General features: G+C 34.0%; 1 protein-coding gene across 1 annotated transcript; it reads left to right on the top strand.

Annotated features, from left to right (window-relative positions):
* The first annotated feature begins 14,488 nt into the window (after window positions 1-14,488).
* Window positions 14,489-19,018, top strand: LOC122598565 (protein SIEVE ELEMENT OCCLUSION B-like). The gene is made up of 7 exons (XM_043771159.1): window positions 14,489-14,659; window positions 14,745-14,852; window positions 16,551-17,002; window positions 17,089-17,198; window positions 17,296-17,438; window positions 17,529-18,017; window positions 18,255-19,018. The coding sequence occupies exons 1-7, from the start codon at window positions 14,489-14,491 to the stop codon at window positions 18,867-18,869; spliced, it is 2,088 nt and encodes a 695-aa protein (XP_043627094.1). The 3' UTR covers window positions 18,870-19,018.
* The last annotated feature ends 319 nt before the right edge of the window (window positions 19,019-19,337 follow it).

The following is a 19,337-nucleotide window of genomic DNA, read 5'->3' as shown; positions in this document are numbered from 1 at the left end:
ATAGAATAGTTCAAGAACATATATGCATATATATATATACCAAAAAAATAGTTTTCATGCTTTTCAGTCCCCGATAAAGAACTTTGAACAAAATGTACGAAAAGGGGATAAGTGAACTCACAGTGATCTGGTACACGCACAGTTATTGAGCACAGAGAACAAGCACAGAGATAGATAGGTTTTATCTATCAATATCCAAGCACACCTTGACAGGAACCTAAGTACACGTTGTTGATCACATAATATGTACATATATTAGTCTTGGTGATTATTTAATCACAGAAATGTCCTTGATGATCCGATGATTTGGTCCTTGAAGAGCTTAAAACGTTTTGACTCAAAAGAGTTTTAAATGAACTTTAAATACATGAACTGGACTCACACATAAGTACTTATCGTGTTAATGAGTTGAACATGTCTTTAATGATGAACCTTTAATCTTTAGAACTCAATTTAATTGATCATAGAACTCATACTTTGATAACCAAGATAGAACATGTCTTATTTGTACGTAATTAGGGTTTGCGCTTTGTACGTCGTCTTAGATCGAACCATGATCTAGCTTAAATGTTAATGAACAGCCTTTAATGTATTTAATCAAGTAATGATGTTGTTACGAACCGATTAGATGTTTAAGGATCGAGTGGGGTGTGTTAATAAACAAGTACAAGTTGTTATATGATGAACACAAGATCGTCTAGGGTTTTTAGACGTCAAGATCGTTTTAGCTTCACTTCAAGATCGTCCTAGGTGACTCTCAGGATCGTCCTAGGTGACTCCATGGCAAGATCGTTTCAGCTGCTTCATAGTACAAGATCGTTTCACCAGTTAGAGTTCCATAATGCCGAAATATGTTAGGAGTATAGTCATATACCATGTCTAGTCGACTCACAATCCAACTTCAAGTGTCTTCACCTATAAATAAGGTCGCGTTTAAGATTTAGGTCGTCTTGGGGTCCAATAGAATTTTAGACCGTCCTAGGGTCTGACTTAACAGACCGTTCCATATTTATGGTAGCTCAAGATAGTTCTAAGGACAATAGCCAAAGTCGTCCTAATGCTCTAATGCACAATTCGTCTTAAGGTTTATCGCAACCAGATCGTCCCAATAGTATAATATTTAGATTGTTTTAGAGTTTGGGGCAACAGATCGTCCTAGAGTTTTAGAGTATTTAACAAGGTCAAGATCGTTTCTCATTCATGGTGGCTCAAGGTGTTGCAATTCAGATCGTTTCAAGACTTCATCAGTTTAGGTCGTTTTGGGAAGCAGGAGTATTAGATCGTTTCATTTCATTTGACAAAAGAGATCGTCCTGGTTATGAAGGCCAATCAGATCGTCCCATCGACAAGTAGGGAGATCGTCTTAGCATTCCAAACACTACCACCAATGCGACTGATTCAATTCATCATTAGATTGAGCGAAACCGATCATATGATCAGTTACCCAGAATGTGAATCAACATCAGACCACACCACACACAAAACAACATCGAGTAACAAAAGTGGCAGCTCAAGCACATGAACACGAGCCTAAACAACCAAGAAATCAAATCTATAGAGGTCTAAGTCGATCTTGGAACGAGTTAGAACATTTTATTAGTATATATTATCATAATAACACTATTCTCTTATCCCATTTTCAGATTTCAGAATCAAACTAACACATGAACACTTGGTGGTTTCAAGCACAAGTTATGCTCATATTCGAAAAATGGGTTTTGTAATTTAATCATGTTTTGACTCAAATTTGTTCACCAAAATGTTGTTAAACATATTTAGACACAAACCCATTGATTATTAACACGATTTCTTAACAAAAAAAAAATCGGACCAAATCATCAAGAACAAGAACATGAAAAAGTACACATTTAATTTGATCAAATTCTCAAAGGATGTTGTTATTACCTGCGATTTGATTCTAGAAACGTGTTTTGATCATCACAAGGAACCCAAAAGTACAAATGATTTCACTTAACCAACCCAAAATCAAAATGGTGATTTTTAGTGTGTGAAAATAGTGGTAGAGAGCCTGACTATGTGTTTCTAGTGAGAGAGTGGTGTTTGGAGGTGATGAATGAATAGTGAATTCTCTCACACTACAATTTTCTATTTATACATTTCCCAATTGAATGCACTAGGTATTTCCAAGGGACTATTTGTGAACATTTTGCACTAGAACAATTATGGACATGGACATTTATGAACTGAACCTTCATATTTTATCGAATTAATTCATAATCTGTCACATAAATCAAGATTTAAGATCAAATTGACCTTCAAATAAGCACATATTTTACGTCTAAAGTACATCAAGAACTTAATCAAATTGAACTGTCTGGCCGTTCAGGTGGCGAAAGTACGATTTAAGAAACTTAATTAGAATGTTTATAAGGCGGTTGTTACACGGAGACTCTTGCCAGTCTAGGTTTGGAGATAGCTCACAGGGTGTTGTGGAGTCGGCTGAAGTTGTGGTCGATTCATCTCATTTGATGGTGAAATCTAAGGTTAATTGATAGTGAAAATTTGGTTTAAACAATGTATTGTTTATTCTGTTATTATCGCTTTGCATGAAATCTGAATGTAATGTATATTGCACTTACAGACTCTTTGTGATGTATGTGAAGGATGGTGTATCCTCTTCCGCCGAATGTTTGGATACCCACCCAGAAAATGTATCCCCCAAAAGTCCCGGTGAGAAAAGGCCTGTGCCACAGTTTCACGAAGGAAAAGTAGCTGATCAAGTCTCCACTTCTAAAAGGAGTAAGAAGGTTGAAATTTAAATTTCTTTTGAGTACAAGCAGCAAGCTTCAACAACTTTTGCTGAATCTTTTGGTCAATCTTTTGGTTTCTTTTGGTGTTTCCCAAACTGTGTCGTACAAGCTTAGATAAATCTTAGATTGTGTTTAGTTGTTATGTATGGACATTAATAGTATGTATGCTTTACCTATGCTGCTTTGTAACTAACTTTAGAAGTTAACCTTCTAAATGCAATGGACATGTAGAAGTTAAACTTCTAATTGTACTATCTTTTGTTATGATGTATTTTAGTGTAACTGCAGATGTGGATTAATTAGTTGCTCAACTACAAGTTGCAAATTATATTTTTGAGTTTCAATATTTAATTGAACTTTATATTAGGTAGGAGAAATTGAAATCACAACCATTATGTTGGGTACTAAATTGAAAATTACTTAAAGTTTATAAAGTTCAGACCAAATTAAACCAAAAAGTGATTATATTACAAATATTTTAAAATTTCTTGGCTAAGTTTAAGATTTGTAAAGGGACTTAAAAAAGTGAAACAACATTATGTTCAATGAAAATTTGCAAAAGTTACTTCTAAATTATTCAAAAATTGGTGTAAAATTTGAAATTATTTCCCAACTTTAAATAGTCATTTCAAATGACCAAACATTATGTTCAATGAAAATTTGTAAAAATACTTCTAAATTAGTAAAAAGGTGGTGAATATTTAAAATTTAGCTCCAAAATTTAGAAAGTGTTTTCAAATATTTTGAAATGATTTGTATAGGGACTTTAAAAATTGACCAAACATTATGTTGAATGAAAATTTTTAAAACTACTTCTAAATTATTAAAAATTTGGTGAAAATTTAAAATTTAGCTCCAAAATTTAGAAAGTGTTTTCAAATATTTTGATATGATTTGTATAGGGACTTAAAAAATTGAACCAACATTATGTTCAATGAACTTTTCTAAATATTACTTCTAAGTTATTCAAAATTTGGTGAAAGTTTGTAAACACACACCATATCATCATCACTTAACACACCTCCACCCTTGACCTTTTACACCAAAATATTTGATGGATAAACATAAACACCAATTCATGGAAGAAGATAGTGATGGTGAGCGTACGTTATCACCATCAACGTGTGCATCTAACCGTAAGAAGAGGAAAACTATTTTACAATGTCATAAGCTTAGTTCAAATCGTAGCTTGCGATCACAAAACAACCCTTCAAGATCTCCACTTTCAAACATTACAAACTGTACCATAAACACTAATAATCTTTTTATCAATTAGATATACCACTTTTCAAAAAAGTCCTACAATTCTGTGTACTCCTTCATCATCAGTTATTCGAACACCTATAGCGACAAGACATGGCTCTAGAAGCACCAATATTCCAGACTGTACTCCTCCTTCATCTTTCATACCATCATCCTGTGTTCTCAAAGGTAATTGTTTATCACTTTTGCTAACGTTAACCATTTATCGACAATTAATATTAAGTATTGCTGGTCATGTTTCAGAATCTATATGCACAACTGATCGCAGTAGAAGTACAAGTATTCCGGACTTTACTTCTCCATTATGTTCCAAGCCAGCGAGCGCTCTTTTTAATGGTAATTTTTAATTTGACTTTTGCTAATGTTAATTACTTATTACAATTAATTGTAAACATTTATCGACTTCTTTTACGCTGTAAAAAGGTTCCACAACCACAAAAAGTGCATCCAGAATGGTGGGTACTGGTACTCATGATCCGCAACCCACACCTACATTGTCATATGTAGTTAATGGTAAATTAATGTGATTAATTTAAATATGGAATGTATTTATGCAAAATATTGTTTTCTTCAAATAGTTTTAACTTTTATATTTGTTTTATCCAAGACTCATCCAATCAGACACTATCAAATTCCATTCCTGATACTCCTCCAATTGGATTAAGAGATGCACCTAGACTTGGTGTTTCAAATAGCATAGAAACTCTGAATTATTTGCGCAAAGGAAAGCAAAAGGTAACTATTGGTAATCAAGAAAATAGTTTTCTATTTACAAGGCCTGGTTTAGTGTTCAATAAGCCTACTAGAAAGTCTAATTCTAGACGCAAATCCTCCAATTTGAACACGAATGACATACCTGCATTCAATTTAGAGATGTTTAATGATCCTTCAACGGAAGAACTTAGATACATGTACTTAATAATTTAATTACATATCCTTTTTTAATGTTTCAAAGAATATATTGATCATGGCGATCAAATACATGTTTGTGCCAATTGTCATGCCATGTTATGGGAAGCTGAAATGCTTAGAGGGAATAAAAATGGTAAGAAGCGATCATTTTCCCTTTGTTGTAAGAATGGACAAGTTCAACTTCCTGACGCAATGGAACCTCCACCTTTGTTACGGAATCTTTTTAAAGGTTCCCATACAAGGAGCACCAATTTTATGAATAACATCTGTGCTTATAACACGATGTTCTCTTTCACATCGATGGGTGGTAAGGTTGACAAAAGTGTTCAAAGTGGTAGAGGTCCATATTGCTTTAGACTACAAGGTCAAAATTGCCATAGAATGGGTAGCCTACTGTCACATCCACCAAACAACTATTAAGGTATCTTTCCCCATCTGCTCCCAGCGTATACTCCAGACCGTCGACATCATAGAATTGTACTTCAAACAAGTTTTCTGGTTGGATTTGTTTTAGACATATCTTAGGCCAAGGTGGGTGGACAGCAGCACAAGCAAGAAAATATTTCCAGTCCTTTCCATCAACTTTGATCAGACCATTCCCAAGGCGTTGTAGTTGAAGACTGTATTTCCTGGTTTGGTAATGCACAAGAACAACATGGGTGGCAGTTCTTGGTATTGCATTACCAACGTTCCTTGGCAAGACCTATAGTGTATACAACAGTCATCACCTAATTCGTTGCACACTGATTAAAGTATACTAATAATTAAACTTACCATTCCTTTTGCTAACTCTGGTTTTAGAGAAAGCTCCATGAAAAATTGAAATGGTATCTGTTTTTATATATCCGTTATTAAATAAATAGAAATATAAAATATATATGCTCCCAACAAATAAACAAACAATCAATTAATACCAACATGGTGCTATTCAGAAAAAACTAATAAATTTTACCAACATGGTCCCAACCACAAAGATAAGATGGTCCCAACAACAAAGACATAGTATATATGATTACAAAAGGATTCTGACAACAAACTTCAAGCTATATTCATTAACTCACTAAAAGGCTAAATTGGTTGAAACACATGGTGTGAGTCCAAATTAAAGAAAAATCCATGGTCCCCTTATTAAATAAAAAATCCGATCAAGTACATCAAAATTGATTACCTTTATAAAAGCACATGGTCCTAACCTAAAAAACCCCTAAATCTAACATATATAAAATTATATGTATATCAGAAACCCTAGATGCTATATTATTTTAATACATATAGATTTATTGGTCAGAAATATCCTAATCAAAACATATATACTGCAAAGAAGAAAAAAGAAAACTTACCAATTGTAACTATTCTAAACGTATAGTATATGGTAGGTTACTTTTAAACAGGTTTTTACTTGAAGTTAATTTTAAGCCCAATTTAGTCTACATTTAAGCACATTCACTCGAACTATTCTTCCTAACGCATAAAGCCCAAATCAAAATGTTTTTTCTGTAATTAACTTTTGTTAAGTTTTACTACTAATACCTTGGAAAACCATTATTATGTTTAAATAAGCATCGACAATTACTTCTTATTTTGTGGATAGTAACTTATTTGGGTCAACTATACATGTTTTTAAGAATAAAACATATATCAGAAAAGATGTACAAAAAATAAGCCAACCAAACTACAACTAAACATAAATGGATTACAATATAAGGTACAAACACAATTAGGTTCAATTACTGAATATAAATCCACAACATTACCCCACGAGAAGTTGAAACACCACATTGGGCTTAACATATAAAATAGAACCAGACGACTTTTACAACGATAAAATTAAACACCAAGTACCAGAAGTTTTTACCGTAATACAAAACATAAAATCGATTACAAAGTGCTTAATAGCATACATAAATGAATAAAGTCTAATAACACTAATGTGAACATACATGTTCAACAAACTTCCAACTCGATAACTTCTCCAAGTACACAGTGATTAGCAATTAGTTGAAACCGGATCATAGCACATGGACTAAATCCAGTTTGTTCAATGAAAGCACTCCAATCCATCGACACAAATAGGTAGCTTTCATCACCGTCTATCCGCCTCTCAATACAAAGGTTCAGGTATGCACTGAACAACATTTCACCATACCGAATAATAGCCCTCTCATAAGTGAACAATTTGCAGAGACAGACAAAGGACTTAGGCACAACCTGCAACAGATATTATTTCTTTAATCCTCATAGTATATACGATGCAACAATATACACCTTGATATGCATAGATAAACTCCATTAGGGTTTACCAGAATTTGGTTTCACAACACCATGATATTGTATTCTTTGAAAGAAGCAATTGCCCAGATCTAAATGACTTTTATGATAACTTTTATATCTGCATATATGACTTTTTATGTCCACACGGTCTACATCATTTGACAACAAGTTCATTTCATGTTCATTTTCTTCTTCATTATTTGCAGCCAGTAGAGAATGACGTTGCTATGATGTTCCTAACTAATTATATCTAACAAAAAACAGATTTAAAAACTATATAAAAACTTACTTAACACAACTGCATCTAGACCAATTCCATCGCTATTGAAAATGTCAACTTTGAAACTCAGATTCTTCAACTTTGTCAACCTCATAATGTAGCCAACTTGGAGGTTGTTTTTACTGCAAAAATTGGTCCACCCAATACCCTCAAAACCAGCTGCCAGTCTTCCAACACCATCTCCCATATAATCGTGAAAGATATCAACTGTTTTTTCACATCTTTTCCCTGATACAGTTGTTGAGGATTGGCTTTCTCTATCTTTGTTTTCGTTTAAATCCGACAACAACAATTTATAAAATGCCTATATAACATGATATCCAACACTTTAGTCATATAATAATATCATGTTAGTAACATGTATCTTAAAACATGTCGCTTACAAATCTAAAGTCAGAGTTTGTGATAAACTAAAAAAAACCAACCTGTTTCACAAATGTAGCTTCAGTTGCCACCATTAAACTACTATTGATAAAAGCGGAATCCCTGGACTTGCAAAACTCATGACCATCAGGGGTAAATGTGGCTACTAGAAACGTACGCTTCTTTATCCAGGTGAAAGAAAACTTAGCAATGTGAGTATGAAATCTTGATTTCACAAATGTACTCCACTGACCGCCATAAATCTTATAGCACCAACCTCCGAATTTATAAGTACAAACATAGTATTTCTTCTTATCATAATCAACCAATTTTAATGACGTGCAGTCTGGTGGTAAGAAGGTCGTGAAATTTTTAGGTAACATCTAAACATAAGGTCAATGGAGTAGTCATGTCATTTAGTTATTCCAACAAGAGTGTTTATTAATAATTGCAGAAAAAAAAGCTCATATTTCTTACCAATCCTTCTAGCAACTCTTTATTATCACCAGCAGTAACAAGAATTTGGAAATCTAAATCCTGGAATTTATACATTATTAAATCTTTATTAGACAAACTAAAAGCTTGTACTGTACTGAAACAAGAATTTGGAAAACTAGGGTTACACATTTGGAAAAATTCAATAACATTACACAAACTAAAAGCTTGTACTGTACTGAAACTTATTATACCGATTCGAATTTTACAAACAACGAAATGTATAATGACTTACCTTAAATGTCATCGCTGTAAAAGTTACTGTATATTGTATAAGTTTTTTGAAGATTGGATGCGTAGGGGGAAAGGCGTGAAGAACAAAGAAAATAAATTTGTGATTGTAAAAGTGTTTGGTACCTTCAGTCAAATGTCTACCTTTTTTAATTAGGTTTTTTTTTTCTTTCTCAAAGGAAAAAGTTAAAGTATAAATCATTTTCCCTATATATATATATATATACATAAGTATAAATAGGATTCCCAAAACTTTTGTAAACTAAATTTATCCAACAACATATAAATTTTAAGTAACATGTATACATCGTATTTTTCTATGTCTCTAAATTTTGAATAATTCTTTGTAAGTATGTGACAAAGAAAATAGCAATAAAGAACTTCATAAGCAAAATAAAAATAAAAAACTAACAAACAAAAAAACACTAAAAACTTTCAATGATGATTGATTAGAAAGATAACAAATAATTTTTTAAAAAAATATAGATGTGTTGATCGATGTAGATAAAAAGAATAATTGTTACAAAACATAGTTATTATATATCTTTACGATTTAGGATAAGGTTATAGTTGTTAAGCTTTTACAATCTGATTATTTTTTTTACATTTTAAGTTATAAGGTACCTTATCATTTCTTAAGTTATAACCAATACATGTAATTAATGAATTTTTTTTTCCGTCGTTAGATAAATATGTAGCGTCAACAAAATTTTATATCAATGTTTATCAATTGACCGTGTTTCTACACGGGTTTAAAGCTAGTGTATATATAGATATATAGGAAATGATCCGTAATGTAGAATTGTGAAGCATAAATAATCTATTTTGCTCCCTAAAGTTTATTAAATGTACATATTAGTCTGTGAGTATAGCAATACCTAACATATGTACTACTTGCCATATCTTTTATATGTATCGAATATATCAACCAAGACGTATCCATGAACCATTATAAACTATCCTCTATAAATTATTTTCTATAAACCCATATTCTATGAACTATTTTTTATAAAGCATAATCTATGAACCATATGATAAGGATCCAATATGGATAATTGAAAGAGTTTAGGCTATAATGATTAGAGCTATAAACCATTTTCTATAATTCATTTTTTGTGAATCATTTTTAATAAATCATTTTCTATGAATCTGAATTTATGAACCATTTCTAATAAAAAAAATTTATGATCACAGATTTTATGTACCATTTTCTATTTATTTTATGTAATAATTCATGGTAGCTTTGTACTATAAATTGATAAGTCATATGTTGCATTTCGCTAAGTCCCAACAACTATTTCCTTTGCCAATTGAATTCGTTATATTTAACTTTTTAAGCTCTTTTTTTGTCAAAACTTTTTAATCATTATAAAAACTTGTTTGTGCATTCCTTTCATATCTTCCTACATAAATAAAAGATAAAATTACTATTGAACCAAAATGGTTAAAATATGATTGTATTAATGCATGTTAAAAGATTGTAAAAAAGTTTAAAGCTTCTCGTGAAAGCCTTTTTTTTTGTAAAAGGCCGTCACCCCTGGTTAACTTGCATAATCACAAAATAAGAACAGGCAACATGGCTGAATGCCAATTGACTTAAGCATTTACATAGTAAATGCCCTCACGGGCCCTCTGCAAATAATAAAGGGGACCCATGATGCAGAAAATTAATCAAGTGAGTGACTGGACAGGCCCAGAACACCCAAAAACAATCAAACTAGCAATATAAACAATAAGAATGAAAAACAAAGCTAGTAGTCAATCTTTACGAACCAAATATCTACATGAACGGATCAGTGTCACCTTCAATGGATTCAAATTCATCGCTATTAGACTCATCCTCAAAATCATCATCAGCGGGAACAATAGGCTCAACTAAATGAACTACAGAAGTAGGAGTGTAAATCTGGAGTGGTCTCTGAGTGACTGAAGCTGGAGCAGTAGGAAATCTGACTGGAGCTGATAAATCCTTCATGAACTGGGCAGTCTCTCCTGTATCTGACTCAACCTCCTCTATGTCTGCTGGATCTGAAGATGTTGCTATGTCTGGAACTGGGTCCTATTGGGACATAGTGGGGACTGATGGAATGGTTGCATCATCAGTATTTAAGGCACATAATGCCTCATACTAGTTACCTGTACTGACAACTGGTGCTGAAGTAGAGGGAATATCATGCTGAGGTGCAACACGTGTACCTTAATGTATATCTAATGTGACCCTGATAGGCTGGGATGAAGCTGTAGATGCTGAAGTGTCTGGAGTAGTCATTGGGGTCGCAGGCCTCTTTGGTCTCTGAGAAACATACCGAACCTTGGGCTTAGGAATCTAGATGCCTGCTGCAACTTGGGCCTTTTTGGCCCTTCTTCTTCTCTTCTTGGGCTGCTAGAAGCCCTGCTCATCCTGTGGAACCTGTGTATCATGTGTTTTAGTGCCAGGAGGACATGCTTCATAAGTTGGAGCAGTTTTTAGGTGACACAGCTTCCATTTCCTCAGCAGACTTAGGCCTGTCAACACAATCAAGAAACTTGCTCAAAAATAGCACAATAAGAACATCTATCCGGCTTCCAGAGATACTGTAATCTAAATTTTTGCATTTTTCCCAATACAAGTGCCTCAACAAAAGCTGGAATATCATGATTTGCTTTCACTTTAATCAAAACTCTAGCAAACATAGCCCTTCCCGACTTTTTCTCAATCATTTCCACAGTAAATCTATCCAAAGCCACTGAGACCCCAATAACACTAGTAATGTGACTCAAGATCTCATAATCCCACATGGTAGACTCCAAATCATAAACATTGACCCACATATGAACAGACGTAGGTAGGGATGAGCAAACGACCCGAAGACCCGTGACCCGATATAAGCCCGCCCGAACCCGACCCGCCCGAAGAGGTAATGGGCCAAGCTTCGGTTCATCTTTTATTGGATTTTTGGTTCTCGGGTCGGGTCGGTCCAAAACCGGCAAAACCTGGCAAACCCGACAGAACCCGAAAGTGTAGGCTGTATTGCTGTAATATGTAATGATATAAGAAAAATGAGCACGGAAAGAAAGAAAATATGGAGTTTCAACCTGTAATATATATACATATGTACTTGTAAGTTATATATATATCTTTGAAAAACGTAAACCCATTTTCATTTTGTACAATTTGTGTTTTCATTGTTGGACATGGAGTGTATATATACATACATATATTTACTTGCATTTTCAAAAGGATGATGTTGATGATGATGATATACGTGAATCGGAAAGAGAGAGAAAAAGGGGATGGATGGTATAAGACATTGCTTGATTGCTTCAACTCAATGTGTAAAAGAAAAGATGGGGAAAAAAATAGATATTTACGTTGGATATGTATTGTCAAGTCATAGTCATATTTGGCTTTTATCTATATCTAGTACGTTAGGATGTACTATATTATTATTATTATTATATTTGTGTTGGAAAGTGAATTTAAGTTTCCCACACACGCTTGCTGTACACATTTTAGTTTTGAAGGTTTCCATACACACATTCATTATTCCCCAAACATCCCTCTTTACCACATACTTTTTTATTATAAATATATATATATATATACACACATACTATGCAGGGGTCAAACATAAAACGAGAAAGGAAGAACGCGAGACAAATTAGAAGAGCCACAATCTCTCATACGTTGCCATTGGAGACACAACATACTCTATTTACAGCAACCTAGCCCAGCAAAAAACTCCATTCTCGGTTTAGCCCTTAAAACCCGAGCTCGACCCGGTCAAACCCGAACCCGAACCGAACCGAAGGAAGAGGTAACGGGTCGGGTCTCCGGTCCATGTTTTCTGCAATTTCAGGTTTCAGGTCTACTCGGTTCGGGCCGGGTTTTTACCCGTGCTCATCCCTAGATGTAGGCCTAATCTTATCATTCTCAATACCAACTTCCCACTTTTTCAACAAAACAAAACAGGAATATCATTAAACAACCAAGGTCTAGTATTAATAACAAATTCCAAACCCTGAGCTTTATCAAACTTAAAATAGAATCTACCCTGATTATTCAAAACCACATCAACAAGACCATACTTTTACCACAATCTAAATGCATGAAAGCGAACAAAAGGAAAAGCAGGTCTTTTGCCAACAAAACTACCAACCAAAGTCAACAACCATTTCTCACTTTGTTTAACAATGAGATCATCAGGAATAATAGTATGTCTAGTACCAATCTTAGTGAAACCAGGAGGAATGAAAAATATAATTACATTAAAAACTGGAAAAATATATCTTTTACAAACATCTATATAGAAAACAATCCTGCCTACAAACCTTTTCATCAAAGATGATGAAGTCGGTACTCATGTACTTGTTCTTCACGTTGATAATATCCCAACGCCTACAAATCATGATACCAATCAGGCCAGAAGACTCTTTGTGAAGTTGATTCAAAAAAATAACATCTCTTTTCTTAGGTTATTTTGCAACAATATCATTACTCTTCCCAATTTGAACATGTACTTTCTTGGCTTTAGAGAGACTTAAGAAAACTAAATGTTTTTAGGAGGGAAGAATGCAAAGTGGGAAGTGAAGGATGGATTCCTCATATATATAGACCCTCATCGAGAATCAAACGAATTTTATAACCCCCAAACTCAATTAACTCTTATTAAACATCTATCTATTTATCACAAACCCCATGTTTATTTGCATATACATATACATCGCTTAGTCTCTTTCACATTCCACTCTTTTAACTTCCTAACCATCATCAATATAATCAATTACTTCTCTTCCAATATCTCTTTCACATTCCACCCTTTCAACTTCCTAATCATCATCCATATAATCAATTATTACTATTCTAATAAAGCACATATCACTAATAAACCACATAACAAATGAATAATTTAATACTCATGCTATATATATTTATAAACTATGCAATTAGAGCTATAACAACAAATATGAAGAGAGATTATCTAAGTTTTAGAGTTGTTTCATAACTCAACTTTTATATTATATAAGGATTAAAGCAAATTATATTCCACTTACAATGATAATTAAATACAAATGAAAATAGAGAGAGATAGGTTACAAAGATCAACAATTATATTATCAATGTCTTTTAATTAGTATTAATATTCACCTAATATCTACCGTGGTTTGTGAAAAATAAATAAATATTAAATTAGATCAAGTGGTTTATGCATAATATTAAAAGTTAAAAGTCATGAGTTCTAATCTTTTATTTGGCTTTTTTATTTATTATTTAAAATTGATATTAAGAAAAGAAAAAAAAAACAAAATGTCCGTCCCTGCGGGAAAGGCTATGCTAGGGCGGCTGGTCGTACCGGTCAACACGTCTCTGCGTGATGTAGTAACATCCGCATCCCCTAGTTGGGCTGTACCTTCCTCACGTGTGGCGAGGCGGAATCGTTTCGGGGAGTGCTGGGCGGCACTCTCTGTGGCGTTAGCAGTCGTAGTTAGCTTTGGGTATAGACAAATGATATAGATTTAAATGTCAGTATGTCTAAAAAAACATTAAAATTACCAAAAAAAAATGTCACCTAAGCAAAATGCCTAGCTATATAGAAAGATTCATCAAAGTATGTAAATATGTTGATTTTTTTTCAAAATATTTCCCTTTAGTTTATACCTAACGTTGTGGCAACAAAGGTTATGACCTTGAATTAATAATTAGTTATTCGTAGCGCGTAATTGTAATTAAGCAATAGTTCTCACAGAATATAGCATATCAAACTCTTTGGAATAGGAAAAAGGAGAAAATATATAAACAAAATCTACAAGCAAGGTACAAGATTCATTCTCAATTCATTTCAAAAATGTACTAGTTTATATCAGATGTAAAACATCATATTCTTCATCTATATCACAAGTGAAAATCTCATTACTTCCTTCTATGGATGCCTCAAGTAGTCGTCATGCAAGAGATGAATCGCATATGTTCTCGTCATCTGATGACAATGCCATGTTGAAATACATACTCGCCACCCATGCGCCCGATGACACCTATTTTGATGTCAAACCGTTTCTTGAAATCATTGAGAACATCGTGCATACGGCCAATCAAGTACGTTATTCGCTTAGATATTTAATTTAATTTATTGATCAAAATTTTAATACTAAATCTTGATTTGAGGTGTATATATATATAGGATAATCAAGCAGAACCAGGTTCAACAATTGAACGTCGTTTCATCTCTAACGACGTCAATGAGATTCTTGAAGTTATGGCGATCACAATCAATAAGGTTTGCTGTGAGGTAAAAGTTTACTTAGATCACATGACAAGTATATTTGAGACCATTAATTGGCTATACAACATCTCTAAATATATATAAATGAAAAACCTTAATCCAACATAAAGTAGTTTAGATTTTTAGACGAAGTTTAAGTTTTAATAACCACCATTAGATCAAAACATGATGTCATATACCTTTTTTAACTTTTTAAAATTTAATTCTTATTTAGATGGTTATTAATTATGAAAAGTAATTATTACATTTTATAATTATAGAAAGTAAATATTTTAATGATATAGTTATGGAAAATAATTCTTAAATTTTGTATTATGTTCTTTATAAGAGCTAATCGCGACAATAGCCAAATTTCGTTGCGATTGTACCAAAATAGCCAAGTTTTTTCGAATTATCACAAAATAGCAATATAAATCGCAATAACCGGATAAAATCGCATAAAGAACCTTAAAATCACAACGAGATCAGCAAAATCGCAACGAGATCAGCAAAATCGCAACGAGATCTTCAAAACCGCTACGAGATTTTGCAAAATCGCAATATGTTGACTTTGACTTTTTTTTTTTGCAAAATCGCAATTGCGATCTTGCGGTTATTGTGATTTAAATTATTTTTTTAAGCATATTAATTTATTAAATAGTACATGAATACCAAGCTTCAAATACATAAGAAAACATACTAGAAACATGCTAATAATCCCCTAAGTTGACAGTCCCGAAAGGAGATGAGTATGAAGTCGATTTTGATTTCCCTTTTTATTTTGATCTTGATGAAAATCCATACTCTCTTAATGGAGGAAAAGATGTTTGTGATGGCATGGGTTCACCACAATTCAGCCTTGTATGACCACGTTCTTTACAACGACTACATGTTGTTGTCTTCACCTCTTCACCCATAGACGATATACGGTCGCGGTTTTTGGGTCGACCAGGTAGACTTTTGTCCATAACTGGTAGTAGAACTGTTTGTAAGTCATTTGGTATCTCCCATTTAGAAGGATGTGGTATGGGTTCTATGGGATAGACAATCTTGGTATATGTCTGTCGATATACTTCTGAAGTGTAGCAGTCCATAGCGTATACAGTTGAATCATCTTGGTTTAGATGAGCAACACTTTTATAACATGGTCACATGGAAAACCGGAAATTCACAACAAAACACATTGCGATTTTGCAAAAAAATAAATAAATAATTAATTATAAAAAAATAAAAAGTCAAAGCCAACATATTGCTATTTTGCAAATCGCGTAGCGATTTTCAGAATCTCGTAGATATTTTGCAAAATCTCATAGCGATTTTGAGTTTATATTGGATTTTTATCAAATAACGCAATAAATTAATATTAATTATAAGTATTTAGTTTTACATCGTTAGTATATTATAATATTTAGATAAAAATATTAACTATATATATACGATGCCTAAAATAATCAAAAAGATAAAAATTATAAAAATGGCAAATCACCATTTTTCAACATAATTTATCTATCTTTGTTGAAGTTTTATACGGAGTATATAAATTTAGCATGTTAATAAATTTTCTCTATTATATAAAAATTTTAACATGTAATATCTATGTTTAACTTTATACTGTCACAAAGAATATAATTAACATACATATCCTATTAATAACTTTTAATACAAGATATTTGTTTATGATAATAGTATTATCAAATTTCAATATGTCTGATTTATAAATCGCAGATTTCCAGCAAGTGTATTGGAGGTGGAGACGCACACACAACCACCATGGGGATTTTGAACATGCTTTCCAACTACACGTGGGATGCAAAAGCTGTTATTGCTCTATCAGCTTTTGCATTGAACTATGCCGAGTTTTTGTTGGTGGCTCAGCTTTACATTTCCAACGCACTCGCCCAATCAGTGATCCACCTCAAGCAGTTGCCTGATATGCAGGAGAGCGGTGACGCTCTTAAACTGCAGTTTCAAGCTATCACCAACCTGATCAAGAGTATGCTTGACCTGATCGCTCATTGCATTGTTGAATTTAAGATTCTACCGAAGCAGTATATTAGCCCCGAGACTCCAGAACTAGTGATAGCCACAACTCATATTCCAGCTGCAGTTTATTGGATCATCCGAAGCATTGTGGCTTGTGCGTCTATACTCATTAACCTCATCGGAAAGGGACAAGAGTACGGTAGCAATTCATCTTGTTTCTTTTTGCATTCTCGTAACATATTTCTTCCATATACAACTGATTGAACATCTATTGTAATAGGCATATCGTGAAGACCACAGACGGGTGGGAGCTATCAAGTTTGGCCCATAAGATCAGTAACTTCCAGGATCACCTCAAAAATCAGTTAGTACTTTGCTATCAACACATTGGTAAGAGAAAAAATATTAGATGTAGTCACATGTTCAATGTAGAGATGTATATCAACTCAGATAAATAATTCATGGCATTTTTCAAATTGCTAACTAGAGGAGAAGAGGCAGAATGAAGCATATCAAACGATTGTTCGCATCATGGACACTCCACACCGTGATAATGTGACGCCTCTCAAGCATTTGATCTACTCTAAGGATGATCAGTTACCACTGTACCAGGGTTTTACAAACAATCGAGTAGGTGTTCATATGCACCATTTCATCAAAACATAGTTTGTATAATGGTTATTGACTAACATTCGAAAATATATATTTGTGTATAACTAGGTTAGCATAGAAGCTCTAAAGAAGAAGATTGTGTTGTTACTCATTTCCGACCTTGACCTATCGATAGAAGAGTATTGCAGCATTGATTATTATGTGTCTGGCATGACAATGCAAACTGAGAACAAGTATGAGGTCGTCTGGCTCCCGGTGGTGCCTGATGATACAGAAACACCATTTGACGAAGTGCACCAACGTCAGTTTAAGGAGTCAAGAAGCATGATGCCATGGTATTCGGTATGTGACCCTTTATTACTTCAACCAGCAGTAATCAAGTACATAAAGGAGGACTGGCACTTCAACCACAAACCAATACTTGTGGTGATGGATCCTCAAGGGAGGATCGTTAACACCAACGCGCTACATATGATATGGATTTGGGGAATTCAAGCGTTCCCATTCACTAGTCAGAAGGAAGAAGCCCTCTGGAAAGAGGAAACTTGGAGAATGGGGCTGCTTGTTGGTGATGTTGACAGAAGGATTTCCGATTGGGTACACTCGTCTAACCCAAATATTTACCATAGCTTCTGAGTTTTGTTTTGTGGATGTTATGAGTCGCGAGATCCTCTCATGTTAGACTATTTTGTAATTGGAGAAAAAGTTTCTCCGACATATATATAACTTAAAAGTCTCACTTTTATTTCCCCTAAAAAAACAACCAACCTATATACATGGCCAATATCAGAGGATCTAAAACATTTACATTTGTTAGCTCTCGTGTATGTGTAGATTGCAGATGGAAAGTACATTTGTTTGTATGGGGGAGTCGACATTGAGTGGATACGTAAATTCACACTCATTGCAAAAGATGTAGCCCGTGCAGCAGAGATCCCACTTGAGATGATGTATGTCGGGAAAAGCAATAGAAGGGAGAGGCTGCAAAGGATCATCGATATAATTGAGCGGGATAACCTTAGCGACAATCTCTACTACCCGGAACAAATATGGTACTTCTGGGTACGACTCGAGAAGATGTTGTACTCAAAGTCGAAACACACCAAGTCAAGCGACGTAGACCCTATCTTACAAGAGATCAATACAATGCTTACATACGATGGCAATGATGAGGGTTGGGCAGTGATCTGTCGTGGCTCAAACGATTGGATGCACAGGGCTAACGGCGAAACTGTTTTAACTGGTTTGACAAACTACAAAGATTGGAAGGATAATGCACAAGAGAAAGGCTTTCTACCGGCTTTAAATGATTATCTTATGTCAATCTCGTCCCCACATCATTGCAACCGCTTGATATTGCCGGGAACCACCGGGCCCAATAGAGTAGCTTGCGTTGAATGTGGCCGATTAATGGAGAGGTTTGTCATGTACCGATGCTGCGTTGACTAAACTCATATATTATGCATCTTCAACAACAGTTATTACATACGTATTAACTTGTTATCAAGTAGTCAGTTGCTGCCTATTTATGTTTGTGAGATCCATAGTACTAACAACTTATATATAAAGAAACTTTATGAATTATAAACTTTCAATCAACAAAGATCAATATATTGTAAGAGATAAATGTCATGGTATGTTACTCTCATTTCTAAAATAGAACACATTGCCTTAACACCGTCGGTCTGTTTTTACCGACGATTCACGTGCTTTACACGAGTTACCGTATCCGACCAGTATTCACCGGAGTGTCGTCACTGTTTCTGCCAAGCATACACTGGCGCGTAAGCTTCTCCGGCCATCCGTCATGTCCAGCTCCGGTGTCTTCCCCGGGATGATCAAAATAGAGGTTAGTGATTTTGATGAATTTGCAATTGATTGATTCTAAGAATTCTACAAAGTATGAAATTGAACCAA

The sequence above is a fragment of the Erigeron canadensis genome, chromosome 4 (genome assembly GCF_010389155.1).
Source record: "Erigeron canadensis isolate Cc75 chromosome 4, C_canadensis_v1, whole genome shotgun sequence".
Classification (NCBI taxonomy): domain Eukaryota; kingdom Viridiplantae; phylum Streptophyta; class Magnoliopsida; order Asterales; family Asteraceae; genus Erigeron; species Erigeron canadensis.
Note: the sequence above shows the minus strand (reverse complement) of the source record. Positions and strands in the feature narration are given on the sequence as shown.

Bases quoted from the DNA above. Each gene is read 5' to 3' on its own strand.
- LOC122598565 (XM_043771159.1), top strand. From the start codon at position 14,489: ATGGATGCCTCAAGTAGTCGTCATGCAAGAGATGAATCGCATATGTTC. The intron at 17,199-17,295 runs GTAAGAGAAAAA...ATTGCTAACTAG, and splicing joins ACTTTGCTATCAACACATTG to AGGAGAAGAGGCAGAATGAA. The intron at 17,439-17,528 runs GTAGGTGTTCAT...GTGTATAACTAG, and splicing joins AGGGTTTTACAAACAATCGA to GTTAGCATAGAAGCTCTAAA.